A 17,004-nucleotide genomic window follows, 5' to 3' on the forward strand; every position below is an offset into this window, starting at 1 on the left:
GGCAGGGGGTGGCATTGGATGAGCTTAAAGGTTCTTTCCAACCCAAACCACTCTGGGATTCTGGGATTCCATGACTCAGCTCCATAGCACAGGATTGGTGCTGGAGGAGCTCAGCACTCACCTCAGTGAGCTGCAGGTCCCCTTTGCCTGAGTCCAGGAGGATTTTCCCTTTGCCTTTTGAACACCCTGGCAAACACAGAGCCTTTCAGCCCACACCATTCCCCTCTGTGTGAGCACCAAGAGATTCACAGCCTCGCAAGGCTGGGTTGCCGCCCCGTGTGCTGCAGCTCCTGCGAGGCCTGGTCAGGGAGCCCGGGCAGCTCTGCACAGATCTCCTGGCCATTGCTCATTTGGGAGCAAGCAGGAGCCTGAGGCTGCAAACACAAACCAAGCAGCTGCTTTGCTGTGAACCCAAGGACAGGCAGTGTCCAGCGTGGCAGACTGTGGGATCCTGCAGTTTTAGCTGGAGAATGGGCATTGCCAAGCACGTGTCCTCTCAGGCTCGGTGTCTCTGTAGATTTTCAGTGAGGCAGCAAGAGCTGCATTTGCAAATGCATTTTAGTGCTGCAGCACCTCTGGGGGCACCTGACACAGCGAGTGGGATCCAATCTCCTGGCAGGAAAATCACTGTGAGCCTCCCAACGAGTTCCACAAAACAGCCTGGGAGCTGCTCCCCTGCAGAACAGGGAGCTCTGCAAAATCTACTTGGCATGGCTGGGAGCACTTCTTCCTGCACAGATCCTACAGCATGATCTCTGTGCCAGGGCAGCTCTCTAGGAGGAGAAATGCACACTAAAAAGGGACTTTTCCATCAAACAAACGCCTTGTGCCACAAGTCACAAGGACTTGGTGTCCCCACATCCCTCCCGGTGCAGGCAGCGCCTTTCTCCTCTGCCCCACACAGCACACACTGCACCACCCCAGCAACCAAAAGGCCTCAGCCTTCAGGATCTTCCCCCAAATCAATGACCACAGCACAATGAAAACAACAAGCACTTCTGATTTAACAATTCAATCATTTTATTTCAATAAAAACAACTTATCTATATCTAACCTGTTTTAACTTAGCAAAAGCTACAGCTCAGCTGCCTAAGGAATATGTTCCAAAGGAACACACCAGATCAAGGGCTGAATGAGACTATCTATAGGAAATAAAAAGCGTTGAAAATCCTGCAGCTTTACTTTACAAACTAATTTCTAGCTTAAATATCCAGAGCTCTTTAGCTTAAACACTTGGCTTTCTTATGATACACCCTATTCTGAGCCCAAATTTTTAATTTAGCAATTAAACAGGAATTGAAGGCAAGAGATGACCTCTATCCTGTTACCTTAAATCCTAGCACTAATCTCTTCTAACATCTACCCCTACTTTAACCTATCTATCTCAATTAATTCTTCTAGTTCTGCTCCTCAAGTTCTTCAAGGCAGCAGCTACGATGGCACCTCAGTCATGAGCCTCCCAGCTCCAGCAGATCATCACTGCCACTGAGCTTTGGTGTTGTCTGCAAATGACTGAGGGTGCCCTCGATTGTCTGGTGCAGGTCCTTCATGAAGGCGTCCATGCCATAGGAAGGGTTACTCTGACAAGAACCCCGACTTGCTTTGGGTTTTGCTTGGCCTCCGTGGGTGTTCTATCACCGGCAGCGTGGAGCCATGGTGGGATGGCCTCTATGACTGGAGCACTGGAATGAGGCGTCTGAGGGACATCCCGAACGCCCTGCACAGAGCCCAGAGCGCCCTCCTGGAGTGGGACAGCCACCGCATGGGGACAGCTGCAGCTGAGCACAGGCCCTGCAGAGGCTGGAATCTGAGCCTCTCACACTTCAGTGACTCTTCCTGCCACCAACTGGTCCCCACAGCATCCTCCAGTGTGGATGCTGGCTTTAGTACAGGCTGCAGAGAGCTGCAGAAACTGCAGGCCCATGGCCTCTCAGTCCTGCCTGAGAAGCTAGCCTGGGAAATTCATAGGAGGATTTCAAAACAATCCCCAGAGACAGAAAACAACATGTGCTGTTTGTCTGTCCTTGTCATGGAGTTACTTTACCTTTAAGGGAGTTGGAGTTGCTGGGAAGTGCTTGGAGTCTTTTCTCCTGACCAATTATCGGTCATTGCTGGGAATTGACAGCAGTTTAGGCCATTGAAAAGTGGGATCAACTTGTGAACCCTACCTTAAAATGTAAAAGCAGAGCTCTCTGGGTTCTCTTTGTTTCCTGGCTGTGGAGGGTGGAGGAGCTCCAGGCCTCCCGTCCCTGCCCAGGCCATGCGGCCGGGCGGGGATGGGGCCGGGCCTGCCCCGTCTCCCGGCCGGGAGATGGGGGGGCCTGGGGAAGGTTTTCCTCGGGCCCGGGCCGGGCCGAGCCGATCTCTGGCTCGGCTGCAGGTTTTGCTGTAACTAATTCACTAGAAACTGCCCAGTGAAGAAAGAGAGAGGCTCTGGACCTGCAGCGGGTTGGAACAGCGACCACACTCTCCAGAGCAGCCATGAGGAACCTTCCATCGCAGACGGCTCCAGCTCCTGTTCAGCAGAGATCTCCGAACCATCTACAAAAGCCTGGGCAAGATTTTAACTCTTTCATTATTCAGATGAGACTTGCGGATTAATCTTTTTATCCAGAGAGAGAGAGAGAGAGATCAACATGAAAAGAGACTTTATAAACTACCAGTGACAGGAAAGAAAAGAAGCTTCAAGGAAGGTAGAGAATTAAGAAGATGCTTTAATTAAGCTGAAATATCTCCCTGTTAAAACTATGGAGATGGACAATGAAGTCCTGAAAAGAACTCCTTTAATTCATGATATAGGATCTAGAGAGGAATAGTGTTCAAAGTGTAAATTTGAGTAAAGAGTAATTATAGTACAGTGAAGTACTGGGAGATTAAAAGCCTTGAGAGGCCATGAGAAAACTGTTGAGAGATTTGAAGCCCTGAGAGGCCATGAGAAAACTGTTTTCTGGTGAAGCTCACAGAAACAGATGAAGAAGACTTTTTTTTTTCTTTTTTTGCCTTTGAATAACTTATCCTTAAAAATGCTATCTCTAGACGCATGGCCCATACACACCTCAGAGTGATGTGAGAATGGGAGGAGTGAACTCTAATAATAGCATCTCTGGACAGCTAACATTAGGGCAATAGAAAACTATAACAAAAATAGTTTTCTTGTGAGAAACTCCATAAATTAACAGGAAGAAACTTCTGTTTCTCTATAAAGATTGGTAAAAAGACTAGCAAGAATTGGGACTGTTTTAACCATCAGAGTTCCAGAGTTTTTGTCTCTGTTGTCATGTGAACAAGGGAATAGTGGGTAGATAGGGGATGGAAAGGTTTTTCTGGAAGTTTATTCTGGTGTTCTTATTATTGTGGTTTGTCAATAAACTTTCTTTTTTTTCCCCTTTTAAGTTGTATGCCTGTTTTGCTCTTATTCTAATCCATATCTCACAGCAAGAAGTAAGTAATTTTCTTAGTTAGTGGTTTAAACCCACGACAGTCCTCTTGTTTTCCTTGCAGGAGAAAATCAGGGGGGTAGTGAGCCCCACTGACCAATGATGGTAATGTAGCACTTTACTAACCAATAAGAGTTTCCTTTCTGTACTTTCCACGGATCAGTCTATAAAACAGGCCTGAAGTAATAAACTTGAGAATTCTTGTGTTGTGACTCCCTTGAGAGTCCGTGTCGTTCTTCTCGCTGTTCCTAATTAGAACGACACTCCAGTTCCCTAAAATCCCCCTCTGCATCTTCCTCAGTGCCTGTGCCCAAGTGAAAGGACAGGGCTTTCATGTGAAATGGGCAGGTCAGAGCTTCCTGTGGCTGATCCACACCATCCTCTACGGCTGTGCAAGCTTTAGAGCCCCAGTTCCCTGCCCCTGACTCACATATCAGGAATCCTGAGGGAGTCGGTTCCTCGCTGTCATGGTCTTTTTCCGATGACATCCATGAGAGGGACCATGAGGAGCTCTCTCCCTCACTGCTCTGGCTTTGGTCTTGGTCTTCTACCCAAGCCTCACGTGGGAGAGGCACAAAGTTATTCTCCTCCCCAGCCATCCTCCTTGGCTCGGTGTCATCTGGCAGTGGCTCAGACTGGAGGGACCCTGAGATGCTCTCCTGGTCAGCACTCCTGCCCAGGTCTGTGTCTTCTGCCCACTCCGTGGGTGGGCCCAAGCTGAGCTCCTCAGTGCGGGACCCCTCCTCAGCCCGTGGCTCTGCCAGGAGTGCCACCCCTCCTGAACCTGCCCGCAGCCCGAGATCTTCCTGCTGGCTGGGCAATGGGCTGGGGGGACAGCAGGGGCTGTGCGGGGCCGCTGCCCGGCTCTCTGCTGCTGCCGCCTGCGCGCCAGGCCCAGCCCAGGAGTCACGGTGCTCCTCAGCCTCCTGAGGTGCTGCCCGCCACTCACGGATCTGCACCTGCACACACCAGGACAAGGCTGACGACGAGGCGGCCGCGTGGGACCCAAAGGCCTGCCCTGGCCCAGCAGCTCCCTCCGTGCCGGCAGCCCGGCCCCGGCCCCGAGGCAGCTGCGTGCTGCCCCATCGCTCACCTTCTGTCGCCTCAGACGGCGCAGCCAACTCTGCTTGGGCTGGACGCCCGCGCTCGCCATCTCTGCCGCGCCTTGACGCCGCAGGATCCCGGGAGCCGCTGTCTCCTGCCGGAGCCGCTGTCTCCTGCCGGAGCTGCTCTCCTGGGAGTGGGCACCGCAGCCCCTCGTCACGAAGGAGCCTGGTACGTGCTGCTGTCCCCACGGGCCACTCTCCAGCACCCCTAGGACCTGTAGAATTGTGGAAAATGTTAAAAAAAATCCAGGACCATAATTTATTGGTGTCTATTAACTGTAATAAATGCATATTCACAAAAGAATTGCCTTCTAAATCAGAATAGAGTGCCCACTGAAAAATGCAGAGGCTCTTGCACATGAAACACGTCCAACACCAAGTTTAGGATCAAGAGTTGTGATGTGAAAATATTGAGCTCATTGGGAAAATTTTTTCTTCCACCATTGTTAAAAATGCCGTCATCTGCCCCTTTATAAAGCAGAGTAAACCACAGGAGATCTCACGCAGGTCAGGAGCCAAAGGAAAAACTCCAGAGATGAGCTGTTGGAACACAATTTCCAAATGGCTGAAACGTTCACATAGCTCCAATTTCAACTGGGAAGTTACAAGAGAAAATAGTGGTGAATACTCCAGTTTTTGATGGGTTAGATGGGCTGTTGGGAAGGAATTGTTTCCTGTGAGCTTTGCACTGCCAGGGATCAGGTTTTATATCCCTTCTAACCCAAAGCATTCTGTGATTCAAAAAAAACCAAACAAGGTGTGACTGTTTTAAATAATGTTTCATGTGGCTTTTTTTTGGGAGTTGTTTTGTTTTCCTATGAAAGTAATTTGATATCACTGGCATTTAAAAATCACACTTTTGATTTTGTCCAAATGAAAAGTTTTGAGCATTTGGGTTTTTTTTCCCCTTGAAAGAAATGTATTTTCAAAATTTGTCCAAATTTGAGGAAAGAGTAATTTTAAAATTCCATAAGAGAATGCTCCATAAGAGAATGCATAAAATGGGATTTTCTATGCTGTATAATGCTGATAAGTACCTGCCATTTTCTATTTCTGAATTAAGAAATAGCTTCGCAAAATTGTGAGGGAAAAGATTTCATAAAAGATATGTGTGTCCCTGCTTTTCCAGATGTCATAAAGGAAGGAAATAGTTTTTTTAAAAGCAGTTTACGCTGTTGGCTTTTGTTTTGAAAATGAGTGATAGATCACATATGAGTTTCCAGTGGTCCAAGGTTCAGGCTTGTTGTATTTGCATTGCCTCTATTTCTAAGACTAATTGAGATAATGTTCCTGTCCTCTATTGCAAAGCAAAATGAAAACAAATATGGCAAGTTATTAATATTGGTGTCTCAGATGAGGATTCCCCCTGTACAAGTCAGGCAAGATAAATAGGACAGTGCTTAATAAACAGAGATAAAGGGAAAGAGTTTGTTCCTCCACTCCCTGTGAACAGGGGACATCTCACCTTTCACAATGTGAAGGTGTCCATTGAGACAGGGAAACAAAAAGCCATCTTCTCTTTCCCCTGCTTTTTTTCTCTCCTTGGTATAATATTCCAGCTAAAATTTTAATCTTCTGTATCTGAATATCTGTGGAGAGAAGAGAAGATTCCAAATGCCAGAGTTCCAGGAGTGTTTGGACAACGCTCCCAGGGATTCACAGGGTGGGACTGTTGGGGTGTCTGTGCAGGGCCAGCAGCTGGACTCCATGATCCTGATGGGTCCCTTCCAACTCAGGATATCCCATGATTGTATGGAGGTGTTTTTTTGCCACAGCAGTGAAGCGATGAAATCAAAATGAAATCAACACTTGGATGCTCTGTCAGGATGAAGTTTGTTTCAGGTAGAAAAACTGTGAGGGAAAAAGAAAACAAAAGCACATTCTGCATTAAATACAACTTATTGCCTTTAAAGCCCAAATCATGCAGAAGAGTCACCAGAGCTGTTGGAAGGAATTCCAGATGGAAGGGGATCATTTCTGTGTTTCCTGACCACATTGAGGGCCTGAAGCTCATGACTTTTAAAGGTCTTGTTCAAGCTTAGAATTCCATGATTCTGTGAGTTAGGCATCCCAAAAATTGCCACAATGGATAACATCACAAAGGCATATGAACAACTTTTAAACAATTTTTTTTTTTGCACAAAAATTCTATTGTCCCCATTTAAAGAGTGGGGTAGATCTCTAGAGGCATTTCCATGTTCTTCTGAGCTATGAGAACAAATATATAAGGTAAAAGGAAGACTAAAACTGTCAGAAACAAGACATCCCTTTAGGAATAGCTCTGGCTGGAGAATGTGGACACCCAGACATCCACCAAGTTCAGTGCAAAGCTGGAAGTTGTTTGTAGCAAACAGGGAAAAAGAAATCCTGATTCTGTCCTTGGGATCTCCTGTCCTCTTCCTAAAGAAAGCAAAAATGCTATAAAGAATGCACTGATTTTCATCCCAGCTCATCCCTTCCCATGAATGATTGCTGGATTCAGTGGCAAAGTCCACCAATGGGGATGTCTGGAATGAAATCATTTGGATTGGCTTTGACCTCACATTGCTGCTGAATTAACAGGTGTAAAACTGGTGTGAAACTAAAAAGAGGGTGGTGCCCCTGCCCTGGTTTGGTTTTACTCTCTTGGCCAGGTTTTCCTTAAAATTCCAGAGGTACAACTCTATATTTAGAGAAAGGTTATTTTTTTTCCTCTCTGTAATAGTTCTGAGCTTTACCTTGGCCATTTACCTCTCCAAATTCCAGGCTCCATGTCAGAGTCACCATGATCTTCCCTGAAAAACGATCCCTTGTGTGCCCCACTTCAAATCCAGCTTGAAGTGAGAAACCTCCAGGGGGTTTGTTAGAAGGAAAACTACAAAAGCAATGAAAACACAAAGCCAGAATTGTTTTGCTGCACAATTTTATTTATATTCCTCTAGATACATAATATCACAATATAGTAATTCTTGTGTGAAACTATAACATGATTTTTGAACCACAGATCGTCCTCTGTCTCAAAGCTCTCAAAAGATGAAACTGCAATTCCATTAACTTGATGTTACCAGTGAATGACTTATCAGAGGGTTAAACTGAATCCAGCTGCGTTTCTCTCACTGAATAAACATTTTCAAGTCACAGTTAAGAAGGACGTTAGTCAGAGATCCTGGCACTGCAGAGATCCCAACACCACAATAATCACAGATCCCCAAACCTGCAGTTTAGAGAACCCACCCAGCCCTAAGATCAAGCCCTGTGTTTTTAAGAATGGCAGATGTGGGATGAGACAGGGACTGAGCAGAGCTGCCCTGGCACAGAAATCAAACACCAAAAACTAAAGTTCATGTACAAGCACAACTGCATGGCCCACCTTGACCTGCTGAATGAGTGTTTAGGGATGTTAGCTTGTGACTGAGGGATAAATGGAGCTTCTGGTCACAGCTCGAAAGCACCCAAATAACTTGGTAACTGCTGCCCTCATTTCAAAAGCAGCTCAGGAGCTCAAGTCCTGCTGAAATTCACTTTTCTGGAAGAGTTACCCTTTGATTAGTAAGTCTAATCAAAATGCAGATATTGCCAAAAAGGACTTCATCTCTTAAAAAAACAAACAAAAAAATCCTTCTAATCCTATCTGACAAAGAGTCTTCATAACTTGACAGGGAATGCTAATGATTCTCAATGCAGAGACCCTTTAAACACATTTCATGGACTTCTTGGAAGCAAACCATGGAATCACATGATCATGGAATGGTTTGGGTTGGAAGGGACCTTAAACATCATCCAGCTCCACCCTGCTGCCGTAGACAGGGATGCCACTCACTAGATCAGGCTGTACCAAGCACCATCCAATGTTCAGGAGGAAATGGGACCTCCAGATAAAGTCCCTTAAATGATTCTGGTTCTCCATTGTTCCAGGAAGTTCAGCTGAGTTTTGAAAACCAAATAGTTGGGAGGTTTGGTTGGTTTGGTTTTAGTTTTTTTGTTTGTGTTGTTTGTTGTTGTTTTATTTGTTTATTTGTTTTATATTTTATACCTTTTTTTTTTGTCAGGTTAATGATTAAAAAAAATTAATGTCTCCAAAACTTGAAAATTTTTGGAAGACAGTATGTAACACTATCAAAGAAAACCAAGCAGAGCTACTGGAATCACCAAGCAAGCTTGAGCAGAGAGGAGTTATTTGCCCCTAAAACTCCATCAAAGGTGGGCTGCAATTCAGTTTTTTTCCTTGATTGTGTTCTGTGGTGCATGAGAGGCTTTTTTGTAGGTCATTTACAAATTTTGTCCATTAAATTCCTGCTACTTTCATCTTTCCTACTAGGGATCCATTCAGTACCTGAAGGACCTGAAAGAAAGATTAAGAGACACTATTGACAAAGATGTAAATGTCACTCCAGGAGTGACAGGACAAGGGAGAATGTCTTCCCACTGACAGAGGGCAGGGTTGGATGGGATATTGGGAAGGAGTTGTTCCCTGTGAGGGTGGGGAGGCCTCCCCAGTGAAGCTGTGTCTGCCTCTAGATCCCTGGCAGTGTCCAAGGCAAGGTTGGATGGGGCTTGGAGAAAGCTGGGCTAGTGGAAGGTGTCCCTGTCCATGGCAGGGGGTGACTCTGTATGGGCTTTAAAGTCCTTCCATCCCAAACCATTCCATGGTTCTGTGACTCCATCATCATAACAATTCCAGTTATAGCCTCCTGATTTCTTTGGCCTCTTTCTCGCTTTCCTCACTCACTGCTCACTGCTGGAACATCCCACTTGATTTCCAAATATAAAGGAAAGTGGACTTAGGAAAGAAGTATTTTCAGCCACCTCTGCTTCTTTATGTTTCTCCACTCCGTTAGTGGCCTTAAATTTTCCTTAGGAGTTTTGATGTGGGTAAAAAATCCTAGAAAGTAACCCAGCCCCTTGTTACCTCAGCCCTGTGGTTGCTTGTGAGTTAAATCTCCACTGCTGCAGATGGCACCGCTTCCATGAATGAGTCTCTGTGTGTGCCTGGATGCTTTTCATTCGAAATATTATCTCATGCTCCATTGGCTCTGTGTTTGCATGTGCTGAGGCCCCATTTGGTCCTGACTGTTCAGCTTTGTGGGAACTCCTGCAGGGAAAAATAGGTCATGAACCATTTTTCTGCATCTGGTGCCTATAAATCTACCCTTGAGCCAGGAGAAAAATTGTTTAACTCAGAGAGTTCTTCTGATAAGCTCCAAGGAGAGTCTTCTGCTTCATTATAAACACTTTTGTCCTTAAAAGAATCACTTACTTATGTGCCTGCTAAGGTCTGGGAAAATCATCCCCAGACTCCAGTTGTTTGGGAACCAGGATGCACCACAGTGCTACTGTGTTGATTGTCATTTTTCTCAAAGTACTTCTTTTACATAAGTTCATTTCATATACCAGATACTGTAAATTAAATACCTGAAGTCCTACTCCTGAGAATCTGTTATCTGGGAGAAAGAATAATCATAGAATCACAGAATGGTTTGTATTGGAGTGACATTAAGCCCATCCAGTCCCATTCCCTGTCAGGGGCAAGGACACCTTCTACTATCCCAGCTTTCTCCAAGCCCTTTCCAACCTGGCCCTGGACACTTCCAGGGATGCGGCAGACACAGCTTCTCTATGTTCCTGATATTCCTAGTGCCATTTTTAGTTCTTAATTGGTTTTTCTTTTCCTTTTTCATAATCTTGGATGGAGATACAAGTAAGAAAATAAGGCAAAAAGGATGTTCACAATGTGTCTTATTGCCTCTGTTGTCACTAGGACACACTTAGGTCATGTCATCAGCTGTGACAAAAGTGGTGAGCAGACCACATTTTGGGCATGGTCCAGTTTTGGGCTTCATTCCTCCTCACCTGAATAGAATCCTTGGAACCTGATTCAACTTGCACTTGAAAAATCCCAGTGGATTCAAGGATTTTAATCACACCCGAGGGACATTTGAAACATTTTAACTGCAGTTTTCATTCTGAATTATACTGTGAAAATGAGATCCACCCAGGTTTTGTTTTGCCCTCCTCAGCTGTGAGCCCTGCTCTGCCTATTCCATGGTTCAGGGCTGGCTACTTTTCTCTCTTTAGCAGAGCATGGGGCCATGCAAACAGCAGCAGCCATCCCTCATTCTGTCAGGCCTTTCACCCCCAGTCAGCCTTGATATTATTTATATTTTGTTTGGTGAATGAAAGTCTTTTTCATCTCTCTTATTCCAAATAGGGTTCTGTGTTTGTCTGGAATGAAGAGCACAAAATCCCTTTGTTTATGTTTTTAGGACAATATACCCAAAATACCTATCCAAACCTGGGTGTTGTTTTCAACCCTGGGATAAAAATCTGGTTTCCAAATATTCTATGGAGTACAGGAGCAGGGCAAGGAAGGATGGGGAGAACCCCAAAGCCCAGTCTCTGACCTGGCTGTACTAGGAGACCATCCTGGTGGCACTTCCTGACATGAGTCACTTCTCCCCAGGTGACCTCATATCTCTGCCCAGGGAAAGAGAATTTGGGAATTGTATAAGATTTATGGGATGTTTAGGAAAAGGCTAGGAGCTTGCTGTATTTTTGTAAGGCAAAGAAGATATTTCTGAAATTACATTCTTGCCTTATTTTTACATGGAAGCGTGGTGAAGTGGGAAGAAAGGGAGAGAAAAAAAGAGGTTTGTTTGCTTTTGAAAAGCTGAGAGTTCCTCAGATAATGAGCACTTCCAGTCTATTTGCATCTGTGTAGGCAGCCCTGCCAAGTCTCCACAGTCTGCTGCTAGAACCAGGATTATATTTCTCAGCCTGCCAAACTCTAAATCTAAGAGACACCACCCAGCACAAGGAGCCAGAGAGAGGCAAACAGGATACAGTAAATCCACCAAGCTGGAAAGAATGGGAAAGGGGGGAGTGGATTTGCATGTTGTGAACACAGGATGCCATTCCCTGCCCTGTGCTTTGTGGTTCAGGGATTGCCCTGCAAATATTTCACAGCCGTAAAAGGGAGCACACAGCAGTGCCAAGGGGATGGAGATAAATCTGTATCAGAAATCAGGGAGTGCTGAGAGATGGAGCTGAGATAGACCAGAGCATGGAGATATATAATAAAAACCTGACAGAAAGTCTGCTCTGGATATGTACACTGGTGTTAGAACAGCTGACAATGTGAAAACCATTTATTGTTGATAACAGCATGGGGAAATGCAGCTTTTGTCCATGCCAAATTGCTCCTTTTACACATCAAAACAACCCCTGTCAGCCAGTTCAAGACACTTTTGTTTAAAAAATGCCACTTGGAGACAGTGTACACACAAACAGACACCAATCTGGGCATGGGATTGCCCTGCTGATGGAACAGAATTTAAAGGAGGGATATCCAGCACCAGTGTCGTAAAATGATGGCAGCAGCTTTTGGATGGTGAGGCTCATAAAACTTACATTTGGTGTGCATTCTGCCAGCTGTTTGACAGTGTACTGATTCAGGACTGAAATTTTTCAGGCAATGGAAGGGTCAGGACACGATACTAAAAACAGTTGTTTGTCCCATCTGCATCTTATCACTTCCATTCCCTGCCTATATAATCTTTTCTTGATGAATATATTTTACAAATGCACTCCTCAAACTGCTGTTTGAAAAATCAGATCTTTTGGTGCTTTCTGACATGTGTGACAGCCTCCCCTTTCCATAGAGAGTGTAGGAGCAGGGCAGGGATGGGACAGCCACAGCTTCTCTGGGCACCCTGTGCCAGGGCCTCCCCACCCTCACAGGGAAGGATTTCATCCCAGTATCCCATCTAAACCCTCTCCTTGTGTTGATGGCATTAATAAAAGCAGCAGAACTGTGACTTGGATAAAGCACACTGGAGCTGTTCACCCTGTGGAACCCCCTCACGGCAATGTGTGAGAACAACTTGACTCTTTATTACCTTTGCTCTTCTGAGGTACCAACTCCCCTCTGCTGGCAGGGCCTGCAGCAGCTGATGGTCTGTTAGGGGAGTTGATTATGAGTTTGCGCTTCTTTTTTTGAGAAACCACATTTACATATTTGTTTTTATTTGCTCACTTAGACCCCACTGTTTATCTGCATACCTAAAACAAACATAAAAGGCAACCTTGCGGCTGATTTTCCTCTGTGTCAGGTCCCACACATCCACAAAGTTTAGTGTTGCAGAGAGAAATGGCAGCATTTCATGTGGTTGTCTCACTGGGGACAGGTTGGGAGGCTCAGAGATAAGAACAGCAGCTTCCAGCTATCAAGTGAGCTCGGGCTATGATGCAAATAATTGTTACTGCTATTATCTTTGAAGGCAGGTGTTTAGTGTCCCTGTGAGGAAAAAATAGGATGTCTCTAATACTTCTAAAAAACCTTGTTTTCCCACATTGTAATAACTCAGCAGACAATGATATGACTGAGTTGAAATATGAAGGGGGAATAAAACATTTCTATAAATGACAGAAAGGATTAATATAATTCATCTCCTATTTATTAGTGGTCGTCTGTTGTCAGGAAGTGCTAAAATGTACACATCAATGGAAACAAATTGCAAATTATCTCAGCAATGTTCTGTCAGGTGAACCTGATAGGGAAACTCTGAAATAAATCACCTGGCATATTTATAAAACAAGCAAACAACCAAGCAAATCTCAGTGGAGGCAGCTTGTAGGTGTTTTATTGCACTGATAAATGTGGGACAGGGCCAGGGAGCAGCACTGAGGCAGGTCAGGGGCTGAGTTTTCCCTGGACTTGACACCAGACCTGAGGAAAGAGGGCAGCACATCCATCACAGCCAGGAGGGTGGATATGTTCGGCTGCAGGTGGAGAAAATAGAAGGCAAAAAAACCCCCAACAAACAAAGATAGTCCCCAAACTCACATCCACAATGTCCACAAACTTGGAAACATTAATGATGAGCTTTGGGAATGTTCTCCTCACTGGCTATTCCAAGCAAGACCCATTCTTGAGGGTCTTGGGGGCTTTCTCCAAACTTTCTGATTCTATGGGATAGTGGCCTGCCTCTGCTGGATTATCAGCCACCACCTGTCTAGAGGGGACGCCAGGACATGGCTGGAGCCTGGACATGTCTGTTCCCATCACGCTCTTCACCCCAACATTGTCTGGCTCTGGGGATCCCTGGCCAGTGCCTGGGACAGGAGCAGAACCTTTGGATACCTCTTGGTCACAGACACCAATTTACCAGCAGGGCTATGCAAGGGACAAGCCTTGGGAGCTGCTATCCCAGGAAACCTCATGAGGAATCCTAAGGCTCTGCTTGGGAAAGTTCTCATTTTACAGCTCTGTCATTAAGGGCAAAGCTTGGCTTTTCCCATACTTATCTCAGGGCTGCTGTGTCATTTCCCACCATCTTCATCCTAACCAATAATTTGGGAACGTGACATTATGTCCAATACTTCATTGAAGTCAAGGTAATTTACTTAATTTCCTAAAGCTGAGGTGACATAAGTCAGAGAGGTGTAATATCCAATAGTTTATCCAGGTGTAATATCCAATAGTTTATCATAAGTATTTTACTTGACCAACACAAGGAACTGTTTTAGCAATGCTTGAATAGAGAGAGGTTTAACACACATGTCCCTCTTTTAGTCTAATAATTTTCTTTCTTGTCCATTACTCTGAATAGTTTTCTTTTGGAATTATCCATTTTGTTTATCTCTCATCTTGATTCACGGCTTAGACCATTTTTTTGTGTGTTTTGACCAAGATGTGCAGTTCCAGCTGGAGTGAAAAAAGTAACCAAGGCATTTTAGGTCAGGATTGGAGTGTTTTAATGCTCTTTGCAGACATTGCCACGATCCCTACTCATATGGGCCAGGACTGAGCATGAAAGTTAGACTTCCAACTCTCCTTCCCAAACTGAAATCATCATTGCTTCAACATCTTGGGGCTGTGTAGTCTAAATTAATCAAATCCCAGACTGAAAATTTTAGAAATTAGATAGTGAAAGAAAAAGAAAACCCCAAAAGTTTTCAAAGTTTGTGCCACTGTACAGAAGTGCCAGGGTTTTTTGTTTTTTCAGAATGGCTCTAATTTTGTCAAAACTCATTTTTTTCCTCGGTTGCCTGGTTTCAATTTAATGATTTGTGATGAGTTTCAACAATAAAAAGAGAAGTGACAGGGTTTTGCTGCAACTCCCACACATTAAATTATTTGTAAGACAATCCAGTGGCTGCCCCTAAGAAAATTAAAAAAATTACAAAGCAGTCATTATTTTAATAGATTATTTTGGGAGTTACACAGTCAGAAATCATGTGTGACCTGCAGGGAGGAATTATTCCAAGTCCTCTGAGAGTTGTTCCATTGCTGAGGACTCTGGAGCTGCAAATCCCCAAAGTATTTCCAAAATAAAGTGCAGATTTAACTGCCCTTTGCAATTGTTGGTGCTCTTATTTGCTTTAAATCTCAGGCAAGGACTAGTGATTGAAAAGTGTTTCCTCAAATTGCAGCTAGAACCTGAAGAGATCCTTAGAAAACCCTTTAGAGAAAAAACCAACTCAAAGTTTTCTCCCTGATTTTAATTCACCAATTTTGACACCATTAGAGTGTCATTATATTCTTACTGTAACTAAGACAGGAACCAATTTAGTTTTCCTTCATTTTCAGGCTATCTCTAAACAATTCCCAGTCCAGAAAGGGAATTACTGAGAAGGGAAATTCAGGTGCTTTTTTGATTTTTGACAGCATCCTGTGCTCTGCTTCTCATATAATCAAAGATGGGAACCTATGAAGGCAAGAAATTTCTTTAAATGTCACATGTGATTGACAAAGACAAACCTCCAGCTGGCTGTAGCTCAGTGTCAACCCCATGCACAGGCTGAGATCCTGGATGTTAATCCTCCTGAGGAGAGGCTGTGTCAGGATCGTGACATTCCTTTATCATACAGGTAGATTTTAGCTTTAAACATGCAGACATACAAAGTATAAATACATTTTTATTTAATATCTGCATTAATGACACAGACGATGGAGGGCACCCTCAGGTTTGAAGGTGACACCAAGCTAAGAGTGCAGTGAAAACCCTGAAGGATGGGATGACATCCAGGGGGACCTAAACAAGTTCCAGAAGTGGTCCATGGAAATCTCAAGAGGTTTAACAAGGGCTGTGCCTGGGTCAGGACAATCCCTGTGATCAGTCCAGGTGGGGGCTGAGCAGATGGAGCAGCCCTGGGAGAAGGACTTGGGGGTGCTGTGGATGAGAGCTGGACCTGCCCCGTCCCAGAGCCCCTCATCCCTGGCTGACAATTGGGACATTTTAATTGTTGTTTTAAAAGATTGTTTTTTCACTGTTCCCTTGCAGGGTATCCAGATGATACCCTAAAGTTTGCTTTTACAGAGCCTTCCATCAATCATACAGCATCAGTCAAATGATATTTATGGAAAGTGCAGCCACATGGAATGAAAAATAGCTCCACAATTTGCCAGTGGTATGTTGCACAGGTACTCTCAATAGTGAGAGAACAATTTCCAGAGGCATATTGTGATCACTATATGGATGACATCTTAAGAGCAACACCAACCAAAGAAGGCCTTTTACAAATTCAGCCAGAACTGATGTGAGCGCTGCAAGAATTTGCCTTACAAATTGCACCAGAAAAGCTACAACAACAACCACCATGGAAATACCTGGGAGTTAAAATATTAGATCAGACCATACAACCACAATTAAATTCTCAATCAAAATTCAGACTTTAAATGATGCACAACAGCTTTTGGGTATCATTAACTGGGTAAGACCTTATTTAGGGTTAACCACTCTACAATTGGCACCATTATTTAACATCCTTAAAGTTAACCCTTAACCCTGAGTTAACCTCCTCAAGGAGATTAACACCAGAGGCAAAAACCACACTTGAATTAGTAGAGCAGGCCATAAAAATGGGCAAGTGTATCCGATATGTCCGAAGGTTTGTGTTACAGTATTTGTTGTTATTGTTGACCTACATTCCACGGGCATCATTGGTCAAAGGGATACTCAGTGGTCCGACTCACTGCAGATTCTGGAATGGGGTTTTTTACCTCACCAACCTAAAAAGACAGCAGCTTCCATATTTGAATTGATTGTACAGTAATTATCAAATATTGCCAAAGATGCTTACAGTTAAATGCCAAAGGTCCTGCAAAAATCATTGTACCTGTTCCAGAGGAATATTTTGAATGGTGATTTTCAAGTAGAACAGCACTACAAAGTGTTTTACCAAATTATACAGGACACATCACCTACCACCTACGTAGTCATAAACTGCTGCAATTAAGTGGGACCACTGAGCCATTGCACACCCCTGAAAGGTCTCACTGTCTTTACTGATGGGTCAGGGAAAACAGGTAAAGCCATTGTGACCTGGAAGAAAACACTCAAAGGTCACAATAATGAATCATCTCAATTACTGGAGTTGCATGCTGTAACTATGGCTTTCCAATGATTTCCTCACACTCCCTTAAATATTGTGACTGATTCTGCCTATGCTGCAGATATTACACAGAGATTGGACCAAACATT

The 17,004-nt window shown here is 44.3% G+C and overlaps 1 protein-coding gene across 3 annotated transcripts; it reads right to left on the minus strand.

The window, feature by feature from the left end:
- Positions 1-1,002: 1,002 nt before the first annotated feature.
- Positions 1,003-16,798, minus strand: LOC147651481 (uncharacterized). Of its 3 annotated transcripts, XR_015274080.1 has the most exons (5): positions 12,581-16,798; positions 9,432-9,614; positions 6,009-6,132; positions 3,477-4,758; positions 1,003-2,018 (listed from the first exon to the last, which is right to left on the minus strand). XR_015274080.1 is itself a non-coding variant. In XM_086842776.1 (4 exons), exon 3 carries the CDS (start codon positions 4,901-4,903, stop codon positions 3,686-3,688), a length of 1,218 nt encoding a protein of 405 aa, XP_086698902.1. In that variant the 5' UTR covers positions 4,904-6,132; positions 9,432-9,614; positions 12,581-16,798; the 3' UTR covers positions 1,003-2,018; positions 3,477-3,685. The 3 variants fall into 3 exon arrangements, 2 of the variants coding, with proteins under 2 accessions (XP_086698902.1, XP_086698901.1); XM_086842776.1 differs by having other exon boundaries at positions 3,477-6,132; XM_086842775.1 differs by lacking the exons at positions 9,432-9,614; positions 12,581-16,798 and having other exon boundaries at positions 3,477-7,758.
- Between the last annotated feature and the right edge of the window lie 206 nt (positions 16,799-17,004).

Source organism: Cyanistes caeruleus, chromosome 9 (genome assembly GCF_971803275.1).
Source record: "Cyanistes caeruleus chromosome 9, bCyaCae1.hap1.1, whole genome shotgun sequence".
NCBI lineage: Eukaryota > Metazoa > Chordata > Aves > Passeriformes > Paridae > Cyanistes > Cyanistes caeruleus.